Genomic DNA, 26,749 nt, shown 5'->3' on the forward strand with positions numbered 1-26,749 from the left:
TGAAATTGTCAAATATTTCATTTTACTTGGATCTATAAACAACATCCATTGAAATACAAGTCAAGAAATCATTTGATATATTACATTGAGCAGATCTACTGCAAAAGAGCTCCTTAATATTTTATAAAGCAAAGATGTCACCTTGTGGACAATGATGCATCTGGCCAATCCATGGTGTTTTTAATCATCTCATATATATGTGGAAGCTGTACAGTGAATGATGATGCATTTGAAATGTAATGCTGAATATATGATGCACTGGAAAATAAATATTCAATGTATCTTAGAAAAGGTACAGATAAAATGTTCATTAGAATCAAGGACAGTGAGACATTGTCTCACATACTTTCGACATATTATCAGAAGGGAATTGTCTCTGGAGAAAGACATTGTGTTCGGTCAGGATGACTAGAGAAACATATCCAACGACACTCATATATGTGTAAGGAAGAACTTTATATCAAGGAGTAATTAGATATCCAGAAAACATCCTAGCCCAGTCCAACTCAAGTCCCTAAGTCTGGTGCAAGTCCATAAGTCCATCTTCAGACTCCCTCAGCCACGTGCAGTGATGCAGAATGCAGGAAGATCACCAGCCATTGGGTACAGAGTCATATGGATCCAATGGCAGCGGTAACACTGCAGGGCTCTGGAAGCTCCTCTGGTCAGTAAGTAAGAAGATGAAGGCAAAGAGAGAAAAAGTTTTTTGTCTTAGTGGTACCTCCAAGTGAGGTCATCAGGCTGTGACCTGATTGACAGGCTAAGCAATACCCCTACATGTTTTTGTACATCTTCAAGTTGAGATGAAATTGTGTAATTGCCACAGACCTCATACTTCGCAAAGTGGAGGGTTAGTGGAAAAGAGGAAGAGCCTTGATGAGTTGGATCGACACTGTGGCAACAACAATGCGCTCAAGCAAAGAAAGGACAGCGAGGATGGCACAGGACTGGATAGTGCTTTGTTCTATTGGACACGGGGTCAGTATTTCAAATACAATTGAATAACCAAATCATACTTAAAATGGAAGCATGTTCTATCCTATGATAGCTTCTACAGACACAGGCATAACTATTGTTTCTTAAATTTTACCAAAGTTTATTACATAATCAGCAGTATAGATTTGTGTTTGACATACAATATATCACTTGGAAGAAAAAGCTCTGAAACTTATAATTTCACTAACTTTTATTATTCTGAAGGCTTTGAAATATCAAAGACATTAATAATCAAAATCTCAAGCACCTAGACAGGTAATCATTTGGCTACTTGCTATCAGTTGTTAAGTTTACCCTGGGTACAAAAGGAGGGGGGACGGGAATCATTAAGTGCTATTTGGCCATGGTAGTGTGGTGATATGTTGCTTGTCAAGAAAATCTTCTTCATCCTCATCTTCACTGCTCTCAGAAAGTGTCAGCCAAGATTCAATTTCAGTATGTTTTCCAGAAGAACTGGAAATACATGAAAAGATCAATACACAATGTACAGAATCAGGTTTCAACTCTTCATGTATCTTCTGATCAATACAACATTCACTGAAGTCATTGGAGGCAGGCAGGGGTGAGGGACTATATCAGACTGGGGCCACAACTTTCAAGGTGCCCAATACACCGGGCCCCCTTTTAATGAAAAAATCATATCTTTCTTACTCTCCCAAGAAATTAAACCACAGTGGAACCAAGAAGATGTTTATGGTCTCTGGTTGAATCTTTCATTGGTGATTCAGAAGGCACTTCAGAAACTTGCAGAGAGCCTCAGGGTCATCATTAAGAACATCCATCATTACCTTGGCTGGTTAATAGAATCCCAATGAATAGATTGCCAGATAAATCACCTCTTTTGTGTACAGTAAATTAGCACTATGTGAATAGCAGTCAAGATATACCAAAACCAAAATTAATGACAGCAATTATACAGTAATTTCATTTTGTTGTGTTTTATTGTGTGCATGGAGGAGTGGGTGGAAACCCTAGCACACAGGTTTAGGAAGACAGGTGGTATGGCAGTACAAAGAGGAGCCTATATAATTCAGAGGTTGATTTGCTTTTTTTTTTGGTCCTAAATTATCTAGAGTTCCTACTCATGTACATCACTATATGAATATATAAATAAATATAAAATATTCCACACTTTTTACTGGATAAGACTGATATTAAAATGCAAAGCAAAGTACCAAAAATTTCTAAATTCTAGTCTGTGGGTCAATGAAGATCAGATTGTGGTAAAACTTTGCTGGTCCTAAAAGTTAATAGAAAACAGCAATATGCTATTGACTTTTTCATGGCATTAAAGCATTGTGCTTTATTCCGTAGTATGTTTTCATTGCATTTAATGTTAAATAAATTTTCTTCAATTAAATGATGGTGAGAATGGATGTTGTAGGTTCAATTCGACTGCTAACCACTAGGTCAGTGTCTCAAACGCTCTAGCTACTACCTGGGGAGAAGATGAGGGTGACTCTTCCATAGGCTCTAGAGTCTGGGGGTGGGGGTAACCCTATAAATGTTTGCTGTACAAATAGCTGAACAGCAGCTGTAAGTTTGGTATGGTTAGGAAAGACAATTAGAAAATTGATGCTAGCTTCCTTTTAGTTTGTTTGCTTTGTTCTTTTTTGTGTGTAAGTGGTGTTAGACATGGTTAAGTGCAAGGTCAGCAGGTCTAAACCACCCACCACCCATCAGGAAAAAGACAGGGTTTCTCTCAACAGTCAGTCTCAGAAACTTCGAGGGATAGTTCTCTCCTGTTCTGTAGGGTGGCCATGATTCAGCAATGACTCTATGGCAAAGAGTGAGAAATTTAAAATGCAAGAAGTATATCTTAATATTTCTTCTTTCAAAAGGACAGAATAGCAGATTCCCTTTTACTGCAATATGAGACATCAAAGCAACCAAAGAAAATGACCATTCAAGGGACTTCTATTTTTACATTTAAACTTATTTAAAGGAACCTTCTTACTTTTTCAAGAATATTCAGAGTGACAATACTAAACAAAAATAACTGTCAACTTTTCTGAAGTTCTTTTTGTGATATAACACGTCTTTATAACTTGGTCATTGATTAAATGATGCAAATTAAAATATTCTTTTATTAATAATCTAGTTTTAAATTCAAGAAAGAAGCGTCTCAATATTCTATTTTAAAAACTTATTCACATTGGGTAAAATTCTATTAATGCAAAGCATTGAAATTTATTACGCTAATTAATTCAAGTAATGAAATTGTCTTTCAGTATGAGAAGAAATGATGAAGGATTATTAAATTTCAAATGTCTTTTCATTTTACTGATATGCATTATGCAACAGAACTATCTCTTCAAGTTAAAGTAACAACTTCATAAGCCTTTTACTAAACCCTGCTAAGATGTCAAAGAAGAAACCAAACATCTTACAAAGAATGGCCAATAAATAGCAACGCTTTAAGGCAACTTTCCTTTGCATACTGTTTGATTGAATTGTGCTCCTTCTGCCTGCCCCTCCCCCTGCCGCCACCCCACCCCCCCACCCCTGAAATAGGTGTTATAAGTACTAACTTCTAGCTTATAACTAGAATCCTCTTTGGGATTGGATGGTCTTTGTTGTATTAATTAAGATTCAGATTTAGGGCATATCTGAGTCCATAGCTTTTGAGATATTAAAGAGATTTAAAAAACAAGCCTTGAAGCAGAATGCCAAGCCACCTGAAGATCACCATGCAGTATCAACTCAAAGAGACAAAGATCTTCTTCCAAAGCCAGCGAAAGAGAAAGCATCCCCTAGTGTGAATTTGGGGTCTAGCCTCCCTAAACTGTGAGATAATAAATTAATTTGTTAAAACTACCCATTTGTGGGATTTATTTTATAACAGAATTAGATAACTACGACACACTATTTGGTACCAAAGGACTAGGGTACTGCTCTAATACCTACAAGGAGGCTTCAGGAAGATGGTGGGAAATGGAAATGAAAGACAATTAAAATTCCCATGACGTTTTGAAGCCTTCTGAAATAGTGTGAAAGAACCTTCCGACGCGGGTAATGGGGAGGGAGAGGTTCTACGTTGTCACGTGCCCCGACGGCATATGAAATGTTGGGCATCTCACCAGACCCCCTGTAGAAGCAGGAGGTTTTCGACACCTGGAAAGAGTTCCCGTCTCAGAAATAGCCACAGGGTCGGTCCTACCCTGTCCCGGAGGCTCGCTCTGAGTGGGAATGGCCTCAATGGGGGTGAGCTTTCATTGTTCCAAGGAGTCTCGGTGACGTAGCGGTTACTGGTCGGGCTGCGAACCAGGTTAGCCATTCAAACCCGCCAGCTGCTCTGCTGGGGAAAGATGCACCCGCCGGCTTTCATAAAGATGTGCCGTCTTCGAAACTAGCAGTTGGAACTGAATCAGTTGCGGAAGGTACAGCAACTCCAGCGAGGGCACGGAATGAGGCGAGGAGCGAGATAAGTCCTCTTAGAAATGAGGTGTGGTGCCAGCAAGCGAACGTGGCTAGCAACGGGAGCTTTACATGGGCTTCTGCTGAGGCTTCAGAAGAGGACACGTAATGGGACAATGAGACAAGGTAGTGCTTTACTGGCAATGGCTAGGGGCTCTTTATGCGCAAATGTTTGGTGGAAGGGAGGGCAGACAAGTGAACTTGGATGTCTGTCATCGGATGAGATATCTAAGAAAGATCTTAAATCTGTGCCACTTAGGGGGACTTGCAGGAGACAGTGGATGGACTTAAAAATGAGCCGCGTAAAGTGAAAAAGGAACATCGGTAGAAAATGCCGGCAAACACACTAAGGACAGGCATCCTAGAATTTCCACCAAAGATACAGCTACACAATCATTTGTGAATGAGACTAAGATGGCCACATATGAATCTAACCAAGCAATAAAAGGGAAACAAGCAATAAAAGGGAAAGAGGAAGGAGGAGACGAAAGAATGCTGTCTGTCTCCTGGATTTTTACAGGCGAGAAACAGACCACAGGAGCTTCACCCACTGTCCTACAAGAAAAGGAAAGGACCATCCCAGGGCTGCCCCGAGGTCAGAACGATTGGAAGGAGCATAGAATGGGGCATTTTGGTTTCAAAGGGCCACAGGCTCCTAGGTTGCAAAGAATCAGCTCTTCTTCAGGCTACTTCCACAGGGCAAGGCTGTTGTTAAGGTTTGCCCAGGGATGGGACCATTGCTCCCATCAGAGAAGGTGTGACCGGCATGCACAAAGGGCAGAAGAATGGGGCCTACTCCTCTCTTCTAGTCCATGCAGGGACTAGAGTGGCCACTCAGATGAATTAGGAGAAAGGGGAGACCCAAAGTTGAGGAAGCAGGGCTGTCATTCCAGTGGCCCTGGAAGTCCAAGCTGAAGCCCAGGACCACGTACCGTCTGTGCAGAATCCAGAGAGCATGACTGCCACTCAAAGCCAAACTCACCATCACTGAGTCAACACTGACACATAATGACTCTGAAGGACAGAAGGGAACTGCCCAGTGGGTTTCCAAGACTATACATATTCACTGGAGTAGAACACCTCATTCATCTTTGTCCTTCTAGTTCCCAGAATACGAAAGGCAGGGCCATTATTGAGCTGGTCCTCAAAACCAGTATTTTTTTTTTGGATCTTAAAAACTAACTGGTTCTTTGGAATTTTGAACTTGATGACTGCCTATTATCCCTTATTTCTTTCCATTTCCCCCCATTTGTAATGGAAATGCTCCCATTTTCAAGTGAAATGTTTCTGTACCGTAGAGACAGATGACTTATGATCTAGATTTCACAGGTTCACAGAAAAATAAGAAATGCTGTTCCCAGATGGAATATGCCTCAAATCTCACCCAAGTTTGATATGGATGACTCAGAAGACTAGAGTGGGACTTGGAGCTATTTTAAGACTTTGGGATAATGTGATGAGAAGGAAGTGTTTTGCCATCTTTGGGCCCAAGAACAGGAGTTTTAGGGCTCAAAGGATGGAATGTTATAGATTGAATTTTATGCCCCAAACATGTTATAAATCTTATCTTCTATGCCTGTGATTATTATGCTAACTAACAGGAGTAGTATAGGGTATATCTTGAGGTATGAAATACATTAAGCTAGCCAGGTAAGAAGCAGAAATGGGGAACAACACATGCCAAGAGAGATGAAGATTGCCACAGAGCGGAAGCTCAGAGACAAGGATCTTCCTCTAGAGCAGAGAGAGCCTCCCATAGAGCTGAGGACCCTGACGCTGACTCTAGCATCCTGAATGTTAAGACAGGGAATTTGTTTGTGAAAGCCAGCCATTTGTGGACTTTCTGTTACAGCAACACAGTGACGTATAATAAAGGTAACCAAAACGCGTGACAATATTTTTCCTATACACTATTTTTTGCACCCAAATTGCCGGTTTCACTTACCTCTGTTCCTTAACACCATAGGGGACCCTGAAGTTTGGGGTCTTAAGGAAGCCCGAGGTCTTCTTACTCGTATTCTGAGAGTGGCTGCAGCAGGCTGGTAACTCTTCTGCAGTTAGGCTGTGAAGATTTTCTGAAGAATCTGAAATATTTTATTCCCCGCAATGTCAACATTTAAGAAACAAATGCACAGTATATTGCGCTAATGGTTTATCTCAAATAAATTACAGCAGAAGGAGTGTCAGTTCAGGTTTATTAAAATCCCCCAACTTGCTGTATTGAGGGCCGAGGTACCAAGACACTGAAGTCATAGTAAAATTTGAAAACATACTTTTAAAATGTGTCAAGTATTTGAGAATTCACAAAGATTTTTTTAAAAACCCTGCTTGGTTCCCTTTTGAAGGCAGAATATTGTGCATCTCTTCAACTTGTCTGTATTTCAAACATCTTATATTTCTGGTTTTTCTACGAGAAAGAAAAGCTCCATCCCACACAGCCTGCGGTAAAAGGTTAGCTTTGTAAAGCTGCCCCCATGTTGTTTTTTGCTTCCTTTAGTTTAGATGGATACTAACTGCCTGCATTTGAAAGAGAAGTTTTCAATCTTCTCTCTTCAGGAAGCTGGACTATGATTTAGACTAAATAAAGACAAGTAGCTCAAATTTTAGAAGTCTTTCTATGAGTTACAAAGTAAAGTATAAAAATCATTATATTACAAAAGTTGTATTGCTTGCTTTTTGCCATTAACCAAGTTATAGCAGCCGTCTAAGTTCGATGTAAGGTTATGAATATGATAAATTTCAAAATTGTTAAAAAATCACTGAGTATCATTATTCCCACCACTTCCATGATATTATCAAGTAAACATCCTCCTGGTCAGAGTACTAAACACTAAACTACATGCACTCTACATTAGACTGAACAGTCATGTGTGTGTGTGTGTGTGTGTGTGTGTGTGTGAGTGTGTGTGGTGATCATCAACTTACGGATTTTGAGCAAGCAGAATTCCTCTATTGAAAGTAAAAAAGATTATTAGATAGATAGATTACATATAGGTTGATTTAGATATATTTTATATATATATATACATACACATTTTAGAACTGGAATAGGGTTTAAAATTATTTGCCTTTCAAATTGTGATATATGGGTGAAATAAATGGTCAATGCACTTAGCTACTACCTAAAAGGTAGGAAGTTCAAGAAAATGTAAAGTTGCCTCAGAAGAAAGTTCTAGTGGTCAATTATGGGAAAAAATAGGCCATGTCCTGTGCAACACCGTTGTCATACACATGGGGTGGCCATGGGTACTATTCTCTCTACAGGAACTGGTTCTAGGGATGAAGTTCCTGATCTTCTTACTCTCAAAGAAATCAGGGCAGCTTTACATAATCTATTTTAAATAATAGGATGTATAAAAGTAAGTTGGAAAGAATAAATCCCTCCGTTCAATTTTTTTGAATTCAGTAGTCTCATCCCCTCTTGTTAGAGATTGGAAAACTAAGGGCCCAGAGAACCAGTCAGCCAACGTCATATGCCTACAAGTCAGAAGCTTACATCAAAACTGCGTTCTTTTAGTTTGCCCATGCTGTGATTTTTCAGGTTCAATAGTCTAATTCTCTACATTTAAGCTACCATCTCTGCCTCGTTTTTCCACAAAATAAAACAAGACCGATGTCCCGTGCATGCCTACATTCCTCAATGATAGGCGATGCTGCCTTTGAAAAGCAGGTACATTTCAGAAGGTAGACTTGCGGTACCAGACCCCATAGTGATGTGAGGATTAAGTGTCTACCCACCAGGAGAAATAGTCTCAAACAGTCTAATTCCATCACAATAGCACTAAGTGAAATCGTGCAAATCCCATGAGCGTGTATTTGCAGAAGTGACTATGTATTGTAAAATACACAATCCCCTGTGATATTAACAGGAAAATAAATGTGGCATCACTTGATTTTAGGTAAATGAAAAAAATAAAGACAATATAAAGCTGCTAACAAAACATGTTAGTGTTAAACTCCAAATGTCACTTGAACTTCTGATTTTTCTAATACGGGGGTAGGTAAGATTGGATGAACATTTATGTTGGAAATTTTACAAAACAGCTGTTTGAGAGCAACGGGTTCTTATTAAAACTAGTCTTTCCCAGGAGTAAAGAGTATATGCTCTCTGATCATGGAAGAATCTCTTAACTGCAATAATAAACAGTGAGGTCGGGGGAAAAACACTGATTAAAGCGAGGCCTTTAGTGTATTTCTAAAATTTAAGCCATTTAAAATGCATGTATAAAATTGTGTTCCACGGGGAAATAAATATTTATTTGAATGATTTTAGTTAGTTATTGTTCCGTCAATTGTGCAGAGAACTGCCTCCTTGGGTTTTCAAGGCTGCTGCCTTTAGTAAGTAGAGCACCACGTGGGCCTGTGAAGGTGCCTCTGGATGAGTATGCACCTCCAGCCTTCCAGTTAATGGAGTACCTACCTATCTGTGCCCCCCAGGGACCGTCATTTTAATAGGGAAGCAAAAGGAACAAAGACACAGGTAGAAACTTCGCCAAATGGAAACGGAGCAGATAAGCATGTTCCAATAGGAAACTCACAGAAACAACGTCTAAAGGACTTCGGGGGAACTGGTGGTCATCTCAAGCAAGCATTGTAGTCATTTCGCTCCTGGACAGAAGTCCAGCCTCAGCAACCCTAGCTCCACAGGGTGGCTATGAGTTGGAATTAACTCAGAGCAGTGAGTTTGGGAAGGGCGATCTGGAACTATATGTTTACATTGTCCTTATTTAGGTGGTATGACGGGGAGAACACTCGCCCTGGAGCCTAGAAACCACCACGGTCCCAGGCAGTTCTATCTCCTGTTCCTTCCCTCCTTTCTCTTCTCCTGTTCCCTTGACCTTACTTTGTTTCTCTCTCCTTTTCTTATTCGTTCCAGGCCTCCTTTTCCTTACCTTTATTCTACTCAGGGGTTCTCCCTCTTAAATGGTCCCAATGTGGATGGGAAAATCTCCAAGGACTACAGGAGCACTCATAGGGTCACAAGATCTAGGAAGCAATGTGGGTGGGATTATGTCTCCGTTCTGTTCTGTTTGGGGCCTGGGGAGGCCCTGAGACAGGCAGTACATTAACCACTGGCTCCGGCAAATTGTATTCAAATAAAAGTGAAGATTAAGACTGGCACCTGCTAAATATACCTCACAAAATAGTGATTAAGATCACGAGTTACTCTTGCATTAAAAAACAAAAACCTAAAGATGAGTCAGAATCGACTCGGTAGCATTGAGTAAGGATCGTTATTGCTTATCGAGTGACTTCCTGTTCCTTTTAATCAGGTTATTTTGATGTTTTCTCTTTCACTTAAAGTTGGCCTTCTTTTTGTATTTAATTTGCTCACGATGCACAGAAGAGTCATTTTACAGTTTAACATAATATTTGATGATCATTTTATAGTTTAATATATTTGATGATTACAGTGGATCCAATTACTGAGGAAGCCAGACGCTCTTTTATTTCACAGAAGGTATGACATCTACCAACATAAGGTAAATATTTATTTTGGAAAAAAGTGCTTTTTAGTTATTTTGTTTGCTTCACTCCCTGGCGGCTCATACAGAGTCCTGGTGGCACAGTGATTAAGAGTGCATTGGGATTAAGAGATGGACTGCTAAGGTTGTCAGTTCACACCCACCAGCCCCTCTCTCCAGGGGAGAAACATGCATCAAGCTGCTCGGTAAAGATCACAGGCCTGGGAGCACTATGGGAGTGTTCTTTGTCCTACCGCATTGCTGTTAGTAGAAACTGATTGATGGCAATAGGTTTGAGGATCTGTTAAATGTGTGTGGACAAAGAAAGGGAGAGCTACATTTTCAAAAATATTGCACACAAATAATATAACCATTAATTTTATGAGCTATATCTTATTAATGGAGTACATACTTATTTCACATTTCATGTATGAGTATTCAAAAATTCATGGGAAAATGTAATTAATGGGAGCCTTCCCGTGAAATGTTTGTAACCCATTCATATACTATATGCTACAAACAGAAATTAGGAAGGCAATTTCCCCAAGGTCATGAACTAGTAAGTCCACCTGACCACTGTGTCTGGGCTCTCAAGGATCCCTCCCTGTTCCTCCTTTACACCTAATCCAGCAGGAAGTTACGACTACAGCCCCCACTCTGCTGCCCAGCCCACTCCATTCCCAGCCTGGCCCCTCGAGCTTCTGAATCAACAGAGAAACACAAACAGCCTCACTTAATTAGTTATCTTCCGTTTCTCCTTCTCCCTGTTCCTTGGCATGGCTGTTTCCAAAAGAATTTACCAAAAGAAAATTGATGTACCCAAGAGCTAACATAAAACAAGTCAGAAGGAGAGGTGCTCACCAAAATTCAGCTTTTACAGAGCGGCACCCACATTTTCATTTGGGTGAGTCTCTGATGTGCCATGGTGTCTGTGGGTGCGACCATACCCTCGGCGAGTTTGTTGCTTTACATGAGCAAAAGTTTCCTGCCCATTGATGCTAGCTTCTCTGGAATGGTGTCTGATTTCACCGTGGCCCCTGCTACCTCACTGACTGAGAGGTGAGTTCTGGGCTGTGTACTCATCCAAAGCCAATTTTTCTGAATAGAAAGTAAATCATTCTTGGATCGAGCAGATGTCAGTGGTTGCGTTCCACTGCTGGGCCTTCAGAGAAGCCCTTGTGGTCCATTGACGATGGCTGCAGGTTTGCGCTCACTTTCGATCTAACGTCTGCGTGCTCACACTAAATTAGGGGGTTAGTGTCTGAAAACTGAGTGACATGGAGACAAAGTGAAGTATGTAAGAACAAAAATTGATAAAGAAAGTAGAAAATTTGGAGTAGGAAAACAAGGAGACTACTGCTGTGAAAACTATTCTGTTCTATGTGTAAATAATGGATTTTGTCGGTTTATCAAAAAGAGAAACCCTCATTTTCTAATGAAAGGATGGCCTATACTTATCCTTTTGGAGTCTCTGTGTGATGCAAGTGAATAAAGCAATAGACTAGGACCAAAAATGAGGGGAGTTCAAATCCTCCCAGCTGATTTTCCCACAAGCCATCCCAGGCTACCATCTCTCTTGCTCTCTCTGTGATTGCAGTCAGGGCGGCAGTTTATGAGCAACTTCGTTTTCCAGTGAACAGTAAATACAATACAGTTTCAGTTCTTAGTACAACAGCACTCTTCCAACTTCCTCGCTGGGCTCCCTGTTTCTATTGATCTGTCTTTCATGCCCCTCCCTCTATTCTTTGGGGCAAATGCTGCCCTTAGGACCTCTTCTGGCTGACAATCCTAAGGAGCACATTCTTCCCATGATCCCTTGATTGCCTTGCTTATTGCTGAGCAGAAAGTTGTTCCCTAGGAGTGGGTTGAAATCTAGGCAGGCCAGGTATCTAAGAGTCTCACCATCAAAGGTTCTACTAGGTTCTACCAGTCCAGTAAATCTGGCCATTTTGATGATTCTGAATTTTGTTTTACATTATCCTCTTCTTCTGTACAAAACACTGTATTGTTATCATGATCAGCGCAGTTGTCGTTGGTAGCTCAGCACCATCCATTGCTTCTTTTCTGGAGGGAGCGGAGGGTGTGATGCACAATGTTGTGCTTGATCTAATTATACCTTTGGGCTTTTCCTCTTTTTCTTTTTTAGCACTGTTATTTGATTCACATGAAGAAAGACCAAGAGCTGCATTGTAACTGACTGTGTACAAGGCTTTAAGACCCTGGTCGCTAATATCAGAGCAGAGCCGAGAGCATTGTCTTTGCGGCCTAAGCCATGACCCTGGTTGCTATTTTTATGGAAGCAGATTGCCAGGTCTTTCTCCCCCAAAGCCACTGGGTGCATTCAAACAATGATCCTTTTGATTAAAAGCTAAGGCCTTACTTATTGGGCCACTAGGCCCCTTTCTGTATGGTTATAGGCATGGAAAGCTCCATGGAACAGTTTTACTCTATTAAACATTGGATCATCACGAGTTGAAATCAACTTGAACGCAATAGCTTTGGCTTTTTAAGTTTTCCATCAATTGAGAGGTTAGTGGTTCAAATCTACCCAGAGGCATTTGGAAATAAAGGCTTGGTAGTGTGATTCCAAAAGGTCACAGGCATTAAAAAGGCTGTGGAGTATGTACAGTTGGACTGTGACAAACGTGGGGCCGCCATAAGTCGGAATTGACTCAATGACAATTAGGTTGCTGTGAGTTTGGTTATCATTTTAGATATAGTTCAGATCTAGCCTTCTTTAATGTTAGAATTGACCTTTAATGGAAAATATTCTCAAGTAATTTTATCTTAGTTTTTAGTAAATTATAATGATGGATAAAGACAGATCATAGATTCTACTCTCCCTGATAAGAAATAAAATAGAAATGATAAAAGGAACTAAAGAGGGACTAAAGCAGAAGAAGAGACATAATAAGTACACATAAGTTTTAAGTACACATAAGTTTTGAAAAGGGGTAAAGAATAAATACATGACTTATTCAGGTGTGACTGGGTAATTCTGTTGCCCGACCACACCCACCACATACATAAAAGGGAAAATATCATGTACACACACAGGCACACACACACAGAACTAAAATGAGAGAGGAAACTAAAAGGAGAGAGGAAAAAAAACACCTGAGAAGTTTCACTCATATCATCTTTACGAAAATCCAGGAGAAAACACATTTTCAAAGTCTAAAAAGAGGTTGGAAAACTCCAGATCTGCAGGTGTTCCCACAGGGGACTGAGCACACTGGAAATTAAGTCAAATAAGATTTGGATTTAATAAAATCTAGCAAAAGACAGAGGAGTTCAGATACTCCTTCATCTTGCAGAGGCCCTGCCACTGAGCATGGAGCACACAGAAACCTGAGCGACATCCGACCCACAAACAGAACGTTTGAAGCAAACATCGTCAGTTGTCAGGAATATTCCTCTACCTCAAAAAAGACAGAATATATAAATATGCCCCCTAAGCAAAATAAGCAAATAATATGTAGAGAAACTGTCTAGCAACTTGTATACGGAAAAAATAAAAAGAAGAAGAATCCCTAACATGCAAAGAATGATTTAAAAAAAGAACCACCTGGTAGAAAATATAGACCAAGACAACAGGACATGTTCCCCTAAGGCCTTTGAGTGCTAATGAAACAGTGAACCAACTTCTCCAAGTGTGGCAATATTAATCATGCAGATACAATAACAAAATGTCAAAAAGAAAACAATGAAACAACTCAGTGGAAACATTATATGGTCACCTGCCGCTGGCCTGGATCCTGGGTATTTAAATATTTAAAGTCTCTATAATAGGAAGCGGGGAGACATAAAGGAGATTATTGGGACAATTGAAAAATAAGTTTAAAAAACCCTCAGATACACACACACACACACACACACACACACACACACACACACACACTAGTCCAAACTAGAAACAGAAAAAGGAAATCAAATAAGAACAAAATCCTTAGAAGGTATGGACTGTGGATTATATGATAATAGTCTATAATATGATATTCTTTGACTTTGATCATTGTACTGTCGATGGGATGGTGGGTTCTACATTGATCTGCTAACCCCTGGTTTGAACCCCAACCACCCCGAGACAGAAAAGTGAGACTATCTTCTCCTGTCAAATAGTTAAGTCTCACAAGCCCAAAGGGAAAGTCTTATTCTGTCCTTAGGGGGAAATGTATAAACATTTGCTATGCTTTGGTAAAGGGGCTGAATGATTCTAACATTCTTTCAAAGGAGCGCTGGTCCCTGGGTTACAATTTAACTCTGTGTCCCGTGGGATAAGGGGTTCATCTCAGATGAGGGTTTCCACATATTTTCTAACATTTTTAGGGTAATATAATGTAATACAATATTATATTATATATCTGTTAAAATAGCTTCAACAAACAAACAAATACAACAAATACAAATACAAAAGTTGATGGTTCAAGAGGCAAAAAGGCAAAGAACATCTTGCTTCCTTTCTTGTGTGAGACAGAAAGCATCAGGCAGCTGACTTAACTCTTACTCCACAGAGGGCAGCCGGAGTAGGGATGGACTAGACGTTGTCCATTGTTGGCTGGTGTGGGTGGGTGGGGGAAGGCACGGTACCTTCAAGATTTCTCAGTTCTTTTAACTCTTTTTCCAAACTTTCTATGGCTTGTTGATCAGCAGTGGTGTCTAAGAGAGGCTCATTGTGGTCCGTAGTATCAATATATTCAATTTCTGAAATTTCAGAGGCAGCTCTGGATGATGACCGAGCAGTTGCACTTCTTGGGTGCAGATGAGAGGGAGGGCGGAGGCTGGACTTTTTTTTAACAGAATTCGAGAGCGGCAAGTTTGCTGTTGAAGGTCTCCTTGATGTCTGTTCTAAAAGGCAAAGTAAAAAATTTAAATATGGGCTAAGTTTTAAAAATCCGAACTCGTGCTGCAAGATACAAAATATCAGCAACCTACACTTAGAGCAATTAGCATGACAGAATATTGGGGGGGAAATCAAATTTTCATCAAAAGTCGAGAATTCATTTTTATTTACCACACCTTTTTAATCCCAAATGACAGTTTTGGGTTTCATAAAGAACACATCAGGGGGGTTCCTCATAATTTCTCTGCAGTCAGATTAAGAAAACAAATTTTATCATTAACAAGTGCAATACAACTGAAAAACCAACTCAATATGAAACCAGGCCAACAAATCTTATACGCCGACCCGAGGTCAGGTCCTGTGTTACTTGGATGCTAGAACAAAGCAGACCGTGAAGAAAACCTCATGCGACAAACACAGCGCCACTCCAGGGAGCACCGGTCCCACTCGATGGCATGCAAATGAGTAAGAAACTAAAATTATATGGAGCAAAACAGACTGATTTTCGAAATCTATTTGCACTTTAAGTAAAACCGTTTTTTAAAATTGAGAGCTCCTCCCAATCTTCCTAAATATGTGTGCATTGCTTTCTTCCTTACCTGGCACTTTATTGGATCTAAGATTTAACTCTCTTCTACGAAGCAGTCATCACTTTGTTTGGATCAATTTCAAAGACCAATTTAGTTTGTTTCTTCTCTGCGAGACATATATAAACCATTGCTATATGAGTGGATTTTAATTCTCACCCTTATTTAAGAACAATTAGTTCTTAGGACCTGGCCCTACTCAATACTCAACCTCCTGAGAGAGATCACTGAAGATGGGGTGCTGCAGCATAATGTGGTGATGACACCAGATGGTGGCTCGGTATCAGAGAGAACAGCATGTGGGGTCTTAACACAAGCAGCCATGTAAGCGAGTCCACGTGGAACTAAGTCCACGTGGAAGAAGCACACCAGCCTCAGTGCTTCAAAAATTGTAAATAATAAAATTCAAAGGCTAAGAAGGGAATGACATGTGAATGTAAATTGTGAACATCAGTTTGCAGAAAGCTGTTGATGGCAGTGGAAGCCCAAAGTCTATTCTCAGGGTCCCACATGGAACAAGAAGCCTCAGTTGAACCCCCTCTGACCAGAACCAAGGAATGTGAATGGTCTTGCTATCAGACAGAGAGCATTGTAACGTTGATTATGGCACATGTAAGACCTAATTCTTTGGATCTCTCTTTTGACCTATTTTAAAATTGTTTCAGTAGAAAAAGAAAGTGAAGGGAAAATACACACAGATAAACCTCCCACGATTTCCTCGTGATCACAGACCACGGGTGTGAACATGGTGTGTTCAAACCACTGACCTCGTTCGTAGCTAGCGGTGCAGTGACTAACACATCACACTACCAGAAACTGGATTATTGCAGGTGCAGGTGGGTTAAAATAAAGCCTTATCATTTGATTTCCATTTTGGCCCATTTTAAATTTGTTCTAAATGTTGGTATTTTCTGCTTTCTTTTCCATTGAGGTTTTTCTTTGTTTCCTTTGTTACTGTTGTTGGGGGTGGGGTTATAAGTTTTTGTTTTTATATGTTTTTCTGTTCATAAACTCCAGGACAGGTAAATATATAGAGACAGTAAATGAATTAATGTTTTGGGGGGGCATGGAGGGGAGTGTGGGATAAAATGAGAAGCTAATAACAATGAGTATCAGAAAAACATATTCTAAAATTGATTGATGATAATATGTGTCTTTTTAATATTACTGAACTATTGAAATATATGTGAATTATGTACATAAAACTATTAAAATATAATCAAAAGCATGCTTAAGATACAGATTGAGAAATTCACAAACAGGTAAAATTTTAAATAATCTTAAATAATTTAATATAAACATTTAATGCACAGTGGCTTTGTTGCATACTTTAAAGTGTGTTATTATCATCTCTCTCTCTCGCACACACACACACACACACACACAAATCATGTGTCTGAACATATGCCACTATTTGGACTCTAAAGAAATCAAAACGTTCAGAAGAAATTGTACAGCGAGTTGTGTATTAAACATTTAATGATTATTGAGTTGTTGTGGTTTTTTTTAACTCAAAAGATCTTCTCTGAACGTAGCTAATACACTAAGAAGAATTTTAATGCAGGATGTAATTATTTAAGCCATTAAAACAGACTAAGGTTAAAAGGGCACCAATTTTAATGAACAATTTAGAAATCTATTTTGTTGAAGCAAAACTGTGAATAAATTAAAATTCTAATCTTGTTTGTCTATTTGTTCTTACAGACAATATGCCTCTGATGTACATATACCCAAGAATAATTCAGTTGGCTAGAATTTGGAAACTATTTTCCCTTTTACCTAGAATATTTTATTGAACCATAACCATCAAGAAAAATAATAAACTATTTCTACAATCATAATTAAGAAGTAAGAAAACCCAAACAATCAAATCCTCTCACATCATAGAGTTGATGCCAACTCATAGCAGCAATCCTGTATGATTCCCAAAGCTATAACCCTTCGCTGGAGTAGATAACCCCATCTTTTCCCTCCACCAGGTTGCTACGTGTGAACCACTACATATGGTTATCTGTCCAATACTTACCTGACCATGGCACCAAGAAGAAAGAGTAGTGAAATGCTGAAGGAATCTTTTTTAAAAATCTACTCTATTTCATCTACCATTTGTGAACTTCATGTCTTAAATTCCCAGTCCTTGCTCCAAAATTTGAAATAGTGACCTTTTTGGCCCATCTCAAAAGATTGCCAAATGAAACAAGTTAAAGTCATTGAAGATTTGTGAATAATACCATGCCATTCTAATGTAATGCAGTAGTAACAGCACAAATCATTGTAACAGTAACTCACTTATGTAAACCTACAATTCTGGGGCTATGGAGGTACCCATACATTTGTATCTGCTTTTAAAAGTACTGCACTGTGAATTAGCCAAGGTAAAATTCAAAGACAAGTAAACTTTTTTTAAAAATAAAACAAACAAAAAGGAAAATCATGCCAGTCAGGAGACCAAGACGAACTTCTGCCCAAAACTGACAAATACAAGGTAAGAAAATTTAACATGACATTGATGCCCTTCAGAAAACACAAAAAGGACAAACACTTGCTGATATGTTGCCACAATGATTGAGGTTAGTTGATCCTACCTGAAAAAGAGAAGTATACAGGGGACGGATTGGACATATTGGTTATAGTGAGGGAACAGCACATTTTTCCTACTAGAAATATTTTGAATGTCACTAAAACATGAAAAACATATAGGAGTGGTACCAATTTGAGTCACTGATTGTTCAGGTCAAGATATCAGGGCCTTTTATGTTTAATATACACATTCATTAATGTTATTATTAAAATTATGATTTGATACAGAATTATGACTGGCACTAATGAAAATCCCACAATAATTTAAAATTTCCAGTTTGTGGATTAGAAATATATGAATAAAACTTTTAGCATTACTTACACAATAATTGTCAATAAAATATTAAGAAAACAAAATATTAGTCAGTACTAATCATGGCTGTACTCTAAATACATACAGCAGAAGTTGTCCTTCTCATGGCTGAGGTTACTGATGAATGGAGGAGCACTGGTGGTAGCCTTGAGTAAGCATTGGATGAGAGCCACAAGGCCGGTGGTTCAAGCCCACCAGCCTCTTCAAGAGAGAAAGATAATTCTCTCTGCTCCCATAAGGATTTACAAAGCCTCAGAAACACAATAAGGGTTGCTATAAGTTGTATTCACACCACATATTTGATATATCAGTACTTTAGGGTTGTATTAATGGGCATAAAAATTCTAATAAAGTTATGGAAAATCCAAATCAATCATTGAGCAGTATTTGATATAACACTAGCAGTTACAACTGTTCTAAACATAAATTTTAGAATTTTATAGGAAATAATTTTAGCAACACTTTTTGAATAGCATCTTTATAACAAATAATATGTCATCAAAGAACATAATATTTAATTCTGGATAGAGGTCACAGAACACATTGACCTTTTCCATATTCTGTGTAAATTACAGAGACTTTTATAGGAAATAAATAGAAATTATGATCCTGACATCTTTAGGGAAATTTTATTAAGCAGACTCTTTTAGTGGAAACCATGCTATCAAGGGAAACAAGGGCCATATTGTCCTGTTTTCATAAATCAGTATATGGCCTGTGAAATGTAAATTTATATCTCACCTGGAAAATGAAAAAGTTGACCAGGACAATGTCTGAAAATTTTACCAACCCCATGGAATTCTGAATCAATTCCAAATCCACTTCAACTAAAGAGCATTGACCAGTTCTTAGAAGGGCAAGGCACTGCACTGGGTACGAGTATTTCAGAGTGAAGGAGACACTGCCCTCGTCCTCAAGTTGAATCCCAAGCTAACACAGAGTCATCCTCTCCTGGTGCACTTATACAGAAACACAATGCACCTGTTCTGAACTGAGGATAGATTCGTCAACGAGACAGGCCAGGTCCTTGCTGCCCCTACACATCCCACCCCCAGGAGGATAGACGAGAATGGCAGAGAACATACAAAAACACAAGTAAACAAATGGGTGCTGTGGGGGAGATAATGGAGTGCTCTTGATACAGGGACTGAAGAGACCATGACTAGATGGGGAAAGGGGCTGACCTCAGAAACCTTCTCTGAGCAAGAGGTACCTGGGCTGTGATTCAGTAATGGGAAGGAAGGAAGCATCAGTGGGATACAGAAGGAGGCTGTGCAGCATCTCAAATTATAGGTCAGAGCAAATTCCAAGGCTAAGAAGTGAGTAAGAGTGAGACTTGCTAAAAAGCAATAAAGACAAAAGCTGGTAGAGGAGAAAGTAAGACTAAGAGAGATCAGACAGGACAAGTTTACCTACTGCTGAGGGATGCACGGGAAGGAATACGATGGCTTTTCTAGAGGCTGTGCAACTACTGGACACAGGATGCAATTTATGGTTTAAGATGAGGAACACTGTGACGCACCCGCTGGCTGTAAATGTAAATAGATCAGTCAATGACTATCAGCAGTAGAACTTGAGGAAAATTAATCATATCACCATATTTTAAGCAGAGGCAAAAGTGAAACTCGGAAACAGGAAAGAGCTAATGGATTGGGCTCGAAATGGACCAATGAAGACGGTCGCAGTTGGACTTGAGGCTGCAATCAGCAGGATGTAGACATGAAAGGATGTGGTGGGGAAGACAGGGGCTTGAGAGGACGCTGAGCTTTCAGACTTCGATCGATAATTGGATGGGGCTGACATTTACAGAGGTGGAGTAGGAGCTGGGGACGGAACAGACACTGATGGGTGGAGGAGAGCTTGGAATCAATGATAACTTAGTTAAAAGTATTTGGTATTCAAGTCTTTTTAATTACCAATATTTTACATTCACAAGTTTAAAATCTTGTTTGAATACCTTTATCTACTGACATCAATTCAGCATATAAGATTTCTGTAAACTGTGAAATAGTGTAAAAGAGAATGATTAGGGCAGGGAATGTGCGGATGTGCTTTATATAATTGATGTATGTATATGTATGGATTGTGATAAGGCTTATATGAGCCCCTAATAAAATGTTTTAAAAAAATTTTTTTTAAGTTTAATTTCATTTTATGCCACTGCTCCTAGCCAGAAAGTCATTGTCCTCCTTTCCTATGTGGTAAAAATCCTATGGTGCTCTTAAGGTTCAGATGAGAGGTCACCTAGACTTCTAATGTCTTACATAGCTACACTTTTAAATAGCAAAACAATTATTGTATTATCTTTATTCCAAAACGACTGCATATCAACCTTCTTTATAGCTACTGACATGCACTAAAGTACACTCTCAGAAACCACTCTGCCTTATGGTGTTGGGTGCCACGAGTCAGAGTCGACTCAATGGCGGTGAGTTTGGTTTGGAATTTCCACAGATGTATTGTGTGGAGTCCTTTTATAATATTTATTTTATGATACCTGATGTGATGTATGTGTGCATATATGTAGGAGTTTTCTCAAAGTCTGGTTTCAAATACATACATGAGCATAACATGAAGTTGCTGATAAAATAAATGCAAATCCCTGGCTGTAGCTACTCAGTCTTAATGAATCAAAATTTGTCATAGTGAAATCACGGAATCTGAATTATAGCAGGGTATCATGTGCACCGTCATCTCAGGTGATAACGTACACAATCAAGAATGAGTTTGAGAGCCTTGGATTTGGGTTGTAAGCTCTTGAACAATAGAGATGAGCGATTATTATTTATAACCCCCCATTGTCTGGCTATCTCTGACCTAAAACCGGTGCTTCAACTTTTTTTCTAATTGTAACAGTTTTATTGACATCTTTCATGAACAAGCATTTGATCACAGTCATTCACTCAACTTATCATAGCAAATTGATGTTTACATCTATTTGCCTACTTATTTATAAAGATCTAGCTGTTGTCAGGTACCTTCCTGTCCACTCAGAGTCATAGTGACTCTATATACAACTGAATGAAACACCACCTGGCCCTGCTCCATCCTCACAATTGCTAATATTCGGAGCTCATGGTTGCAGCCACTGTATCAATTGATCTAGTTAGGAGTCATTCTCTTTGCCAATATCTCTCCACTTTTTAGAGCACGGTGCCCTTCTCCAGGAACTGGTCCCTCCTGACAATATGCCCGATTTATATAACACAAAATCTTCCTCTCCTTGCCTCTAAAGAGGACTCAGGCCACACTTCTTCCAAAATAGGTTTGTTGATCTTGTGGCAGTCCAGGGTACTGTCAATATTCTTCCTCAGCACTGTAACTTAAAGAGATCAATTCTTCTTTGGTCTTCCCTATTCAATGTCCAACATGCATATGAGGTGACTGAAAATATCATGGCTTGGGTCGGGCACACCTAAGTTCTCAAAGTAACCTATTTCCTTTCTCAACACTTTAGACGGGTTTTGTGCAGCTGATTTACCCAAAGCCGGGCTTCACTTGATCTCTTGACTCCAGCTTCCATAGAGAGTGATTGCGGTTCCAAGCAAGATGAAATAATTGATGTCAACATTTTCCATATTTTCCTTACCTGACCTGCTGGTCTCAGTTTGCAGATTTGTTTTCTTTATATTGAGTTGTTTGTAATCCATACTGAAGGCTGCGATCCTAGATGCTCATCAGAAAGCTCCCTCCCTTTCACCAAGCAAGGTGGTTCCATCTGCATACCCCAGATTGTTAATGAGCCTTCTCCAATCTGATGCCACATTCTTCTTCAGAAGGTCCAGCGTCTCTGGTTATGTTCTCAGCATACAAGCTGAATAAGTACGGCAAGAGAATACAATCTTGACGCAGGTCTACCCTGATTTTAAACCATGCCCAGTAGGTCCTTGTTTCGCTCACCCAACTGCCTCATGACCCACGCACAGCGTCTACAGGAGCACGCTCAAGTGCTCTGGGGTTCCCATGCTTCTCAAGGCTAGGCGGAGTTTATTAGGACCCTCACAGTTGGATGCCTTTATCTTAGTGAGAAAATTCTCTTAGCAAGCCTCTGATTCTGTTTTTATCAATAGTGACTTTAAACAGCTCTGACTGCATTTGGAGGAAGCAGCCAGACATCGATGTGAGAATAGGTACCTAATTATAGATCTAAGAAACATGGATGATAAATAGGGGTTTCTCCCCACCAAAATAAATGATATCTGACAGATATTCAACACAAATGCATGTGAAAAGGACCTACATTGGTTAAGGAGATTTAATTGTAGGGTTTGGAGCAAGATGCATGAATGATACATACATGGAGAAATAGCATGTAATTTGACTTGATGGCCTCTCACCAGGGCAAACATCTCACTCTATCAAATATTTCTCCTAAAACTGATGATCCTTTAAGACCAGGGAAAATTACTTAAACATCTATTTATCACCAATTCTCAGCATAGTGCTAACATATTCAACACATGTATATTGGTTGAATTACCTTAACTTATTTCTTACTGAATCCTTAGGTGAAAAATCGGCATCAAGCAAGCCTGTGTAAACATGCATTCTTGAATAGCAATAACTCCACGATTTTCAAGTCAACTCATATTCCCCATAGATTTTTCCAAGGCTGTTATCTTTACAGAAGCAGGCTGCCCATCTTCCTCCCCATAGTAGGTTTGAACCACTGACCTTTTGGTTATCAGTTAAGTAGTTAACCATTACCCTGTCAGGAATCTTCAGGAATAACAATCCAAACCCAAACCAAACTTACTACAACTGAGATGATTCAATTCATAGTAACCCTATAGCACAGGGCACAATTGTCCCACAAGGTTTCTATGGCTGTAATCTATCGAAGCAGGAAGGCACAGCTTTCTCCTGTAGAGAAATGGTGGGTTCCAGCCACAAACTTTTTGGTTAACTGCTCAATGCTGTAGCACTGCCCCACATGGCTAGTAACCTAATACCTCTGCTTTTACACAATCAAGTGCATTGTCAAAAGAGTAATTGTGATGACAATTTTGTAATTATTTTGGTCAATGAATGGAGCTAATGAACAGAAATCAAGGTTTCAAGGTTAACACATAGGGCAGTAATTTAGAACTGAGCTTTCTCAACCACATCCATAAGCAGCAGTCCTAACCAGAGCCTTTTGGTTCACAAATGATTACAACTGATCGTATATAAGTTTAACAGAGGAGTGTGCTAATCTGTAAAAACAAAACTTTTCTTGATAATATAATAAAATTGAGTAGGTATGTTATAAGGATGATTCAAAATATACCATATCCTGAATTACAATTTGAAAACTTTATTCTTTAATACAGTTATAGAAAAATTAAGATTATAGCTCATGTGTATTATGAGGGGTGATGATTGCTTTTGTTTATTTATATTTTTGAAAAAAATCAACTAGGACATTTAATTAAAATAAGTAAGTTTAAGTTACATAAATGTGGGAATTACCGTAAGTTACAAGTACCTAATAGAAAACTTTAAAGTTGTGAAGCGCACAGATGTCACTTTGGGGACTAAGGTGTACCTACCAAGCTATGCTATTTTTCATTGCCTAAGATGTACATAAAAGTTGGACAATGAATAAGGAAGACTGACCAAAGAATTGAAGCATTTGAATTATGGGAAGGAGTATAGAAAGTACTATAGACTTCCAGAAAAACAAACAAATCTGTCTTGGGAAAAAGGCAGCCGGAGTGTCCCTCAGAACCAAGTATCGTGAGCTTTTTGTCTCATTCTCTTGGCATGTAATCAAGAGAGGTTTGTCTCTAGAAAAGGATGCCACACTTGGGAAGGTAGAAGGTCAACCCAAAAGAGGAATGAATCCTCTCGATCAGATGGATTGACACAGTGGCTGCAACCATTGGCCCAAACACAAGGATGACTTTGAGACTGGCACAGCACCAGGGAGTGTTTTATTTTGTTGTTCACAAAATTGCCATGAATCAGAGTCAACTCAATGACCATTAACAACAACAATAGAAAACTTAAGAGGCCCTAGATGGGCAAAAATGTTTAAGTTCTCAACCACAAACAGAAGTCATGGTGCCTTGGCAATCCACTTCTGAAATATCAGCATGGACAATTCCTCAGAACACAGGTGTATACTCTAACACACATGGAGTCACCGTCAATGGGAATTGCCAATTTAAGGAACATATTTTGTAGTACTGACAATTATATAACCATTCTTATTCACCAATTGCAAGTTGTTTCATGGTACTGTTTTAGAAAAAATTAAGTATCGAATATAAGAAAAATAAGCCATCTATATGGTTCTGCCGCCTTACTGCCAACCTTACCCATCTTTCGTTGTGTTCTATTTATTTGTGGGTCCTGATTGCTGTGCACAACACTCAAGACAACTGCATGATTAGCATGTTCACTTAAGCTGTGGCCCGGGATCCATTCCCTGTCTCCTAAAATGGGCAAAGGAGAAAAAATATATGAAGTTTTAAAATGGGAGAAATCTCTGCTGTCAGTTTGTTATATGTATCACATTAGCAGGCAATACTTAGATAAACAGAAAGTATTTATAACAGTGAAATGTAAATTATATTCTGAAAAACAAAAACTCATAATTATACAATAATATTATTAGATACACATAACTTAACTACAAGAGACAAACAAAATCTATATTGCAAAGATACAATACATAAACATATGTGAAGTAAAAATAAGTAATTTGTAAAATATATATCACAATAAGTTTAATTGCACATGAATAAATATATCTGAATAAATTATAAATACAAGAATCTAGATGACACAAAGACCTAGCTTTGAAAAATAAATTATCAAAACATCCTAAAAATTTTACAGATCCTCAGATTTTGAGATTTGTTTTCAATAAGACATTAAGAATCATCATGTAATACTTAACAGTTAATGAAGTGATATAAAGGGTTCTTATTATTTTACAATATGGTTATAATCACATTTCTAAATTATAAAATCAATATCTCCCTTGTTTTATTATAACCATATTTCTAATATTCAGATATTAGCCTTAAATATGAATATTTAGCAATTCAAATGGTATTAACAATTTCAATTATATAAAAAGAAAAGTATTTAATTCATTGAACAATTTGCCTAGTATGTCATAATATGAAAGTCGACGTTGTTGACTGATAGGAAAAAAAGTGTTAGAAAATTATTTAGTTGGTTCGCAGGCCATCTGATTTCATATGTGTATTTACCTGCAAGTGTAATCCTAGTCAGAGAAGAGCAGCATTCTACACTATGAGAAGGAAGTAAGTCGAGTCTTTCACTTTTTTCAAAAATAAAGAATTTCTCAAATCCCTGATAATGCTCCTTTATAGGCTTATTTCTGAGGGCTATATCTTGTAACAACTAGGAAACAAAATATTCAAACAAGATTAAGTTGATTTTCTCTCCCATCAATTCAAAGACGCATACTCGTTCACTGCCCTCGTCTAGACTGTTCGTGTCGTGAAGACATATAACACAACACTTACATACCACACAGTCTCAGAAACACATAAATGAGGACCGCAGTCGTTTTCTGGGAGTCATCAGCATTCATAAAGGAAGACATAAGACTTAGCAGGTACTTTTACTTACTTTCTTCCATAAAGTTTCTTTGCACATAAATTATCTTGAAATATTTCTCTCCCTCATACACTATGCCTTTGAACTTTTGGCTTTGTCTACATATATAACAAATTCAAAGATGAAAGTAACATATAATATAAAACAGATTAGAAGTTCAGAGTGAAAATTCCAGAGTATATCAAATATCGTAAGGGGCTTCTCCGTCTTTAGCCATTCCCAATTAATCTAAACCTGTTTCAGTTCACACTGAGAAAACTTATGATTCTGTACAAATGCATTATTCAGAAAAATGGTAAACTATCTTAACAAAAGCTAATGACCAAAAAAGCATCTCTTCAAAGACAAATCCAAATTGAGGCAACTCATCTTCCTGGGCTCTCCCATGGCTTGATGACCAATTTACAGAATCGCTTCGGCTCTAGAAGGCCTCCTATCGGGGCTATACGGTTGTAAATCCAGACGCGGTTTTAAAAGCCACAGTCTGCAGAGCAAGACACTAAGAGACGTTATGTATCGCAACCCCTAAACAGAGAAAAGTGTTAACGTTGGCTATTTCAGAATGAGAATCAAGAACTACTGACGGGTCTAACCCTAACCTAGGACTCCATGGGACCTCTGTATGTTGCCCTACGACTAGTCCATATGGATTCCAACCTTAAACAAATAAATCCCTGGAAAAAAAAGTACAAAATGAATGTTCACTCAATTTGCATGTTAAGAAATGCTACTGCTAAAAAATTGCCCTGCTTCCCACTAGGTAGGTTTTGTCAGGAATTGAAGGATAAAAAACTGTGTGTCAGTCATAAGGAAAGGGGGGGGGGAGTAGATTAGCAAATTCTAAAACACCAATTTCGTCCTGAATTTCTTTGGAAAGCTCTTATTTTATCTACCTCCCTGTTGGTCCCCTTTATTTTTCAACTCCTCTTATTTTCTCTAGCTGTTACCCACCAACTTGATCCAGTAGCTT

At 38.7% G+C, this 26,749-nt stretch overlaps 1 protein-coding gene across 2 annotated transcripts in view; it reads right to left on the reverse strand.

Moving 5' to 3' along the window:
• Nucleotides 1–1,322: 1,322 nt before the first annotated feature.
• ZBBX (zinc finger B-box domain containing) overlaps nt 1,323–26,749 on the reverse strand; it is a 140,844-nt gene continuing 115,417 nt past the window's right edge. The window contains exons 15-19 of one of the 2 annotated variants that reach the window (XM_075548890.1): nt 25,407–25,560; nt 24,499–24,620; nt 14,469–14,721; nt 6,359–6,497; nt 1,323–1,449 (exon numbers count right to left, since the gene is read on the reverse strand). In XM_075548890.1, coding sequence (XP_075405005.1) covers nt 1,323–1,449; nt 6,359–6,497; nt 14,469–14,721; nt 24,499–24,620; nt 25,407–25,560 — 795 coding nt within the window. Of the gene's footprint in view, nt 1,450–6,358; nt 6,498–14,468; nt 14,727–24,498; nt 24,621–25,406; nt 25,561–26,749 lie in introns of both variants that reach the window. The other variant, XM_075548891.1, reaches the window with a different exon arrangement.

The sequence above is a fragment of the Tenrec ecaudatus genome, chromosome 4 (genome assembly GCF_050624435.1).
Source record: "Tenrec ecaudatus isolate mTenEca1 chromosome 4, mTenEca1.hap1, whole genome shotgun sequence".
Classification (NCBI taxonomy): domain Eukaryota; kingdom Metazoa; phylum Chordata; class Mammalia; order Afrosoricida; family Tenrecidae; genus Tenrec; species Tenrec ecaudatus.